This window comes from Octopus bimaculoides, chromosome 1 (assembly GCF_001194135.2).
Source record: "Octopus bimaculoides isolate UCB-OBI-ISO-001 chromosome 1, ASM119413v2, whole genome shotgun sequence".
Lineage (NCBI taxonomy): Eukaryota > Metazoa > Mollusca > Cephalopoda > Octopoda > Octopodidae > Octopus > Octopus bimaculoides.
This window is the reverse complement of record NC_068981.1, coordinates 97146202-97153621: the sequence shown is the minus strand read 5'-3', so window position 1 is coordinate 97153621 and position 7420 is coordinate 97146202. Positions and strand designations below refer to the sequence as shown.

Sequence of the window (7420 nt, the reverse complement as noted above, 5' to 3'; positions counted from 1 at the left end):
CAATGGCTATCTAGTCCAACGGAAATGCTTTTTCTTGTATTTGTTGCTCCATTCTCCAAGTAAATACATAAACTACGGTTTAAGCAACATATTACCTGCCTCTGGACGCCCTCTTCCCAAGACGGTACCCATACAGGTGTTCCCCAGGAGTGCCTCCAGATTTAAACATCCCCTGGTTGCTTGGATGCTTCAGACGACCCCTGAAGGATCGAGGCAAACCTACCACTTACCTATATATATATATATATATATATATATAATTTAGAGAAGAACCACCGATATACAATTCAAACTATGAAGGAGACCAATCACCATCCAGAAAAGCATACTCTACAAAATACTATTTTATAGATTTTATACTTTTTCTTTTTAGATTTGATAGATTTTTAAATTAGTATTTTGTAGAGTACACTTTTCTGGATTTCTGGATAGTGATTGGTCTGCTTCGTAGTTTGAATTGTATATCGGTGGTTCTTCTCTAAATTATACTTATATACATATATTACTTATTATAAAATTCAATTTGGTATTACTAAATTGAGTATTCCTGTATGTTTGGAATTTTACATTCCCTAATATTATAATATATATATATATATATGTGTATATATATATATAAAGAGAAGGTATAACTCAATAGCTATAATACGTCTTATAATCCTTTCTACTATAGGCACAAGGCCTGATATTTTGAAGGGATTAGTTGACTACATTAACCCCAGTATCTTACAGGTATTTATTTTATTATTCATTAACCCTTGAAAGGATGAAAGGTAAAGTTAACATTGGTAGAATTGAACCTAGAATGTATAGACAGATGGAATGCCACTAGACCTAAACAAGCAACTACTGCAGTATGAACCAATGAGGGAGCCTCAAACTTAAATTTTCAAGTATCAAATACTGTCATCTTAATTTTTTAGAATGATATTGTAGGGTTGGTGAGAGAGGCTGAATCTGACCAGTTTGAACATAAAACAGGCAGAATATTTTTGGCCAGATATGGCTGATTTAAATGCTAAAGGGTTAAAATAGGAAGGATGTAACATAGAACCTAGGGTTGTCCCAGGTGGACTGGTCTCGAAAGGGTTAAGAACATGTGTTGGATAACATAGTCCTGGATTCTATGCACATAAGAAAAAGACAGGATGGTCACAACTGGAATGCTTTTGGTTATAGGTCTACTTGATCAGAGGTTAAACAACAACATCCACTTCCACTGCAGTATAGTCAAGGATAATTCCTACTCTTCCACCATAATCCCAAATTCACTCACCTCTCTATTTTCCTCTTTTCCACTACAACTACTAATATTTCTATGACCCATTATCTACCATCAGACACCACAGTTGCATACTATCTTCACTATAAATCCCACCAGAGTGAATTGTAAGAATCTGTAATCCTGGATCTACGGGTTGCTCTTAAGCATTCATTAGACTAGCTTCATACTAAGTGTGCTCATCTAAGACTATCCATAAAGACTACAACATAAAGCATGATACTACAACATAAAGCAGCAGCAAATCTTAGGAATGTTTCTAATAAGTCATTAACTGTGACCAAACACTTCAAACATTCAAGAATTCCAAAGCTGAGGCAAAGGGTGCATCTTCTATCACTATGCTTTTTTATTTGTTTAATGCTTTAATTTATTCACTAAGCAAGTCAGAAATGTGAGCAATTAGCTTACCTTCCGTATATCAGGTCCATTTTGATCATACCTGTAATAATAAGAAAGAAAAAAATGTTTATTTTGGAAGATAGAAAGCAATGGTTGAGAGAGAGAAAGAGAGAAAGATCATCATCTTCAACACCAAACTAAATTTGTCAACTAATCACCTAGAAGCAGCCCATCACAAACAAATGCAAACATGATGATTGAATAATACATTTCTTTAAAACATGAGAAATTCTGGATCTTTCTGATTTGGCGGGCACCACTTGTTTTCTTAACGAAACATTTTCAAACTTGGGACACTGGTAGAATGTGTCATATAAAACATCTTTTACTCTTAGTGTTATTGAGGAAATTTTATCTTTTTAAAGTTGTTTTGTGTTAAAATTGTCATATTTCGGTAATTTCATCCAATCACTGACGTCTATTGAGGTGAAAACAATTACTGCTGTGGAATGTAAACAAAACGTTGTGCGGTGTAATGGGATATTTTCTCTTGAATAAAATTAGTAACATTATTTGTCAACAACAACAATTATCGGACATACTGTTATTTATGACATCGTTCGTGCATTTGTACTGGTTTTGGTTTTAGGGTTAGGGTTCGGATTTTAGAGTTAGGGTTATGAGTATTTTTCCCAAAATACTCATAACCTTAACCCTAACCCTAGGCCAATGCCAGTGCTGCTTGACTGGGTCCCCGTGCCAGTGGCACGTAAAAAGCACCATCCTATTGTGGTCAATGCCAGTCCGCCCCCATATTATATATATATATATATATATATATATATATATACATACACATACACACACACATATATATATGTATATACACATATATACACACACACACGCATTTGTGTAAAAAATTAATAAGTGCATGCACTGCATAAATGTTTTCAGGATTAAATAAAAAGACAACAAACGGAAAATATGACATGCCTGTGTGTATACATATCATTTTTTTAAAAAACTGTAGTAAATAAACATACAAACATATACTAAATACACAGATGAACGGAAAACACAGGTCACCAACTCATCTTCAGTTATCAGCCAGAGGGTTGAGCCCAATTTTGGCCATGTGTGTGTGTGTGTGTGTACACACACACATATTTATATATGTATACACAACAGGCTTCTTTCAGTTTCCATCTACGAAATGCACTCACAAGGCTTTAGTTGTCCCAAGGTTATAGTAGAAGGCACTTGCCCAAGGTGCCACACAGTGGGATTGAACCTGGGACCACGTGGTTGGGAAGCAAGCTTCTCACCCCACAGCCACTATATTTATTTATGTATATTTATTTATATGTATTTATATCTGTGTCTTTGTGTTTGTTTTTATGTTCAAACCAGCCATGTCTAGCCTCTCACATCTACCTTACAATGTCATTCTACAAAGAAGCAATCTCAACATTGAAATCTCAAAGCTGTGCAATTAATATACATGATTAATTTAAAATGTAATTATACGTAAGCATTACATTTAACAGAATAATATGAATGCTGAAGGGTTAAATTTGTAGTAACTCTCAAAAAAGCTATGACCCAAACTGCTCTCAGATGGAAATTAGCTGAAGTTATTTGAGATTTTCTTAAGTAATCAAAACAGTGTGTTCACAGTATTTATATTTGGGTGTACATAGTTTAATCAGATACTTCAGCATTGTCTGTTTGTTTGTTCATAGAGAAACAAAGTAACAAGGACTACAGGTTAAGGATTACAAATGATGTAATAGTATAAAAAAAAAAGGGAAAGTAAGGAGGGAAAAATGTACTCCCTTATATCTTTTTTTTTTTTCTTTTTGTCTGTTTTAACTTTTTTTTACTTGTTTCAGTCATTAGACTGTGACCTTGCTGTGACACCATCCTGAAGGGTTTAGTTGAACAAATCGACCCCATTATTTTATTTTTTTTTTAAGTCTGGTATTTAGTTTCTTGGTCTCTTTTATCAAACTGCTAAGTTACAGGGATGTAAACAAACCAACACCAATCATCAAGCAATAATGGGGAGACAAACATAAACACACACACGATGGGCTTCCACAGTTTCCATCTACCAAATTCAATCACAAGACATTGGTCAATCCAGGGCTAAAGTACAAGATACTTGCCCAAGGTGTTGTGCAGTGAAACTGAACTCAAAGCCATGAGGTTGCAAAGTGAGCTAGATATAAATGCAATGCAGCATTTGCTGTGTGTACATTTTATACACCAAAATCTGTTTCCTTAAGCATCCTTTACAAAAAAAGAAAGAAAGAAAGGAAAAAAAAAAAAAAGCAAGTTCAACTCCAACAGACATATTCAACATTATTTAAATATTTCTCGCAGTAAATAAAGAACAATAAAACAAAATGAAAGCTTGCCACAAAATGTTATGGCAGCTAACAGCAGCAATGCTGTAAACATACATATTTTATTCTTCAGTCATCACACTAAATCCAGCAAGAGTTACAATCGCTTCTCTTCAGATTCTCAAATATAAAACATGCAATATAAGTCACTTGCAGAGTTGTCAGCAGCCCTAGCACTGGCTTTTATTCGGATAAGTGATTTAATAGAGTGCTATGTAATTAAGCAATATTGTTTTGGACTGGCTGTTGGAGGAGTGGTGGATTGATGCGCTTGCCATGCAGTAGGGCTGGGGTCTTGGTGCATAACCATTTAGTTCAAGTGAGAAGCCAAGAGCAGCAAATGTTTTAATGCACATCCACCTGAGACTTTGTCACGGAGAGTGTTGTTGTTGTAGCCTTGCTAGCCAATGTGAAGACAAGACAAGATGGGAAGTTTATGGTTTTGGTCTTTAATGATGTCAGCTGCTGCTGCTGCTGCCAGCGCAGTAAATATGGCTTATAAGCAATAACATCATCATCTCTTAATAAGAAATACCAATGCCACAACACGAATGGTGTAATAGCTGATGATAAAACTGCTTTTAGCATCAAATGATCCTATCAGCATATGAATTATTACATGTATGTGTTTGTGATTGTGAGGAGTGATGTGTGTGTGTGTGTGTGTGTGTGTGAGAGAGAGAGAGCATGCACACACACATAGACACATACCTTATACACACATGTATGCTGCAAGTGTGTGTGTGTGTGTGTGTGTGTGTGTGTGTGTGTGTGTGTGTGTGTGTGTGTGTGCACACACACACACAGGGCGCAGTGAATAAACTATCGTCTAAATTACACAAAAATGAAAATAACACTGACATCTCATTTTAACAGATATATTTACCAAAATTACATAAAAATAACTTGAAATACTAAAGAGTAAATTCATTCAGTAAAATTGCCATTGTCTTCAACAACAGCTTCCAGACAACTTTGGAATCTCTAACTCTTCTAGACAGTCTCCATAATCCTTGCTTTCAGTTCATCTTTGGTGTTACAAGGAGTTTTGTTGGTCTCTTGCTCAACTGCACCCCACATATAATAATCAAGCAGGTTACAATCTGGAGAGTTAGATGGCCAGATGTTAGGGGTGATGTCATCGCAGAAATTGTCTGACAGCCATGACTGGGTACCTTTGCTTGTGTGGCTTGGTGCAGAGTCCTATTGCCAGACATAGGGTCTTCTAGCAGCCACCCTCTTGATCCAGGGCAGCACTACCTCCTCCAGGCACTTAATGTAGGCCTTCGTGTTGAGTGTGAGGCCGTGTGGGAAGATGAATGGAGGCATAACATCGCCATCACTAGGGATCACTCCAAACACCATGATGCTGACTGGATGTTTGATTTTTATCACTCTCAGTACATGTTTTGGGGACATGGCAGCTGTTGTGTGTGTTTACCATCTGATCCTGGCAGAAATTTTTTTTGTTTGAGAAAAACCAAAGCATGTTCAGTTGGAGGGGATACTTAGGTTTGTTCAAAAGCTTCGTAGTACAATCTTTCCACTTGTCATTGATGGCTTGCAATAAAAATTGGCCCTTTCTCATCTTGTATGAGAAATACTGAAAATCTTCATGCCTGATAAGAAACTCAGACACTCCGATGTCCCTGGCAATGGACCTGATTGACTTGTGGGGGTTCATTATCAATCATGACCTGGAGCTCACCAACAAATTCAGGAGTTCTTTTCTTATCAGAACGATCAGAGTGAGTTTTCTGAGCTGGACCAGACATTTTGTAAGGCTCACAGAAAACAGGTGGAACTGTGCAGTTGTCAAGAGATCAGAAAAGCCACTAGGAAAGCCTCCACAATGATGGGAAGACAACTTTAATGATTTGGTTCAAAATGACAAAAAAAGAGGGCAATCAAGAAAGAATTAGAAATATATCACCAGCAGTGTATAACAACATTTGGCAGTCTGACACAGTGATGAGTGTATGTGTGTGTTAGTAAAGGCATGTGGCTTAGTGGTTGGGATATTTGGCTCATGGCTGTAAGGTGGTGAGTTCAATTCCCAGTGGTGCACTGTGTCCTTGAGTAAGACACTTTATTTCACATTGCTCCAGTCCACTCAGCTGGTAAAAATGAGTAGGACCTGAATTTCAAAAGGCTAGCCTTGTCACATTCTGTGTCATGCTGAATCTCCCTGAGAACTATGTTATGGTTAAAGGTACATATATCTGTGGAGTACTCAGCCACTTACATGTTAATTTCATGAGCAAGCTGCTCCATTGACTAGATCAACTGAAACCCTCATCATTGTAGCTGATAGAGAGCTAGTTATTTATAAATATATATATATATATATATATATATATATATACACACACACACACACACACATACACTGGTTGTTTTCAAATGGTGTACCAAGATACACTGATGTGTGCAAAAAGTAGCTTAGTGCACTAAGGATTTTTAAAAATGTACTTAAAGGTTTTAGAAAATCCATATTATATTTGAGCAGCTTCACAAACATGTTATTCATAAATGTGATTAATAAAACAAGATAAGTAATAGTTTTCTATATTTTTTTCTCTAAATCTTTAACTTTAGAAGGTTTTTTTTTAAACTTTCCATGAGATGTGAGCCGGGAATTTCAGAATGTTTTTTATTTTATTTCCCAGTAAGTCAAAAAGTGAAAAAAAAAAATCAAAACCATGAATTACACACATACACATACAAATGAGTGTGTGAATGTGTTTTTACAGACACAAAAGTACAGATACATATAAATATATGCATACACATGAACACCTACACACATAAATACATGTATACACATATCTACAACACACAGAGAAATATACACAAATGCACATGTATGCATTTGTGCATGATTACAGACACAAATGTATGAATACATATAAATATATGCACCCACATCAACATATGTATACTCATTTACACACACACACACACACACACACACAATGATTGCTTTACTTGTCATATAATAGCTGTCTCAAACGATATCTGCACTGCATTAGGTTATAATAACTCACACAAAACCTATGTCACTCTCTAAGTATCCACAGTTAAATTATCTGCAGACAATTAAGTGCAGAGATTGTTTCAACTACAGAGCCTTCCTTTATATTTTTCCAATGAAAGGATACTCACAAGTCAATAGAAGTTTGATTTAGAAGCTTTCCTTCACCAAGTGGTTTTACTACACACCCAGACACAAACCCAGGTGTTCCCACACCCACAAGGAATGTGTGCATACATAAACATATGCACTTATCTTTTGTCACTATAAATCAAGATATGAGCAGCACAAGGAGTCACATACTGATAGCCATACACCCATGCCTGTGCCTATATATATATATATATATAT

The 7420-nt window shown here is 35.9% G+C and overlaps 1 protein-coding gene across 6 annotated transcripts in view; it reads right to left on the bottom strand.

The window, feature by feature from the left end:
* Nucleotides 1–7420, bottom strand: part of LOC106879882 (ATPase MORC2) — a 167114-nt gene that overhangs the window by 54368 nt on the left and 105326 nt on the right. For all 6 annotated transcript variants that reach the window (XM_014929608.2, XM_014929613.2, XM_014929607.2 and 3 more), the window contains exon 27: nucleotides 1694–1724. In XM_014929608.2, coding sequence (XP_014785094.1) covers nucleotides 1694–1724 — 31 coding nt within the window. The remainder of the gene's footprint in view (nucleotides 1–1693; nucleotides 1725–7420) is intronic.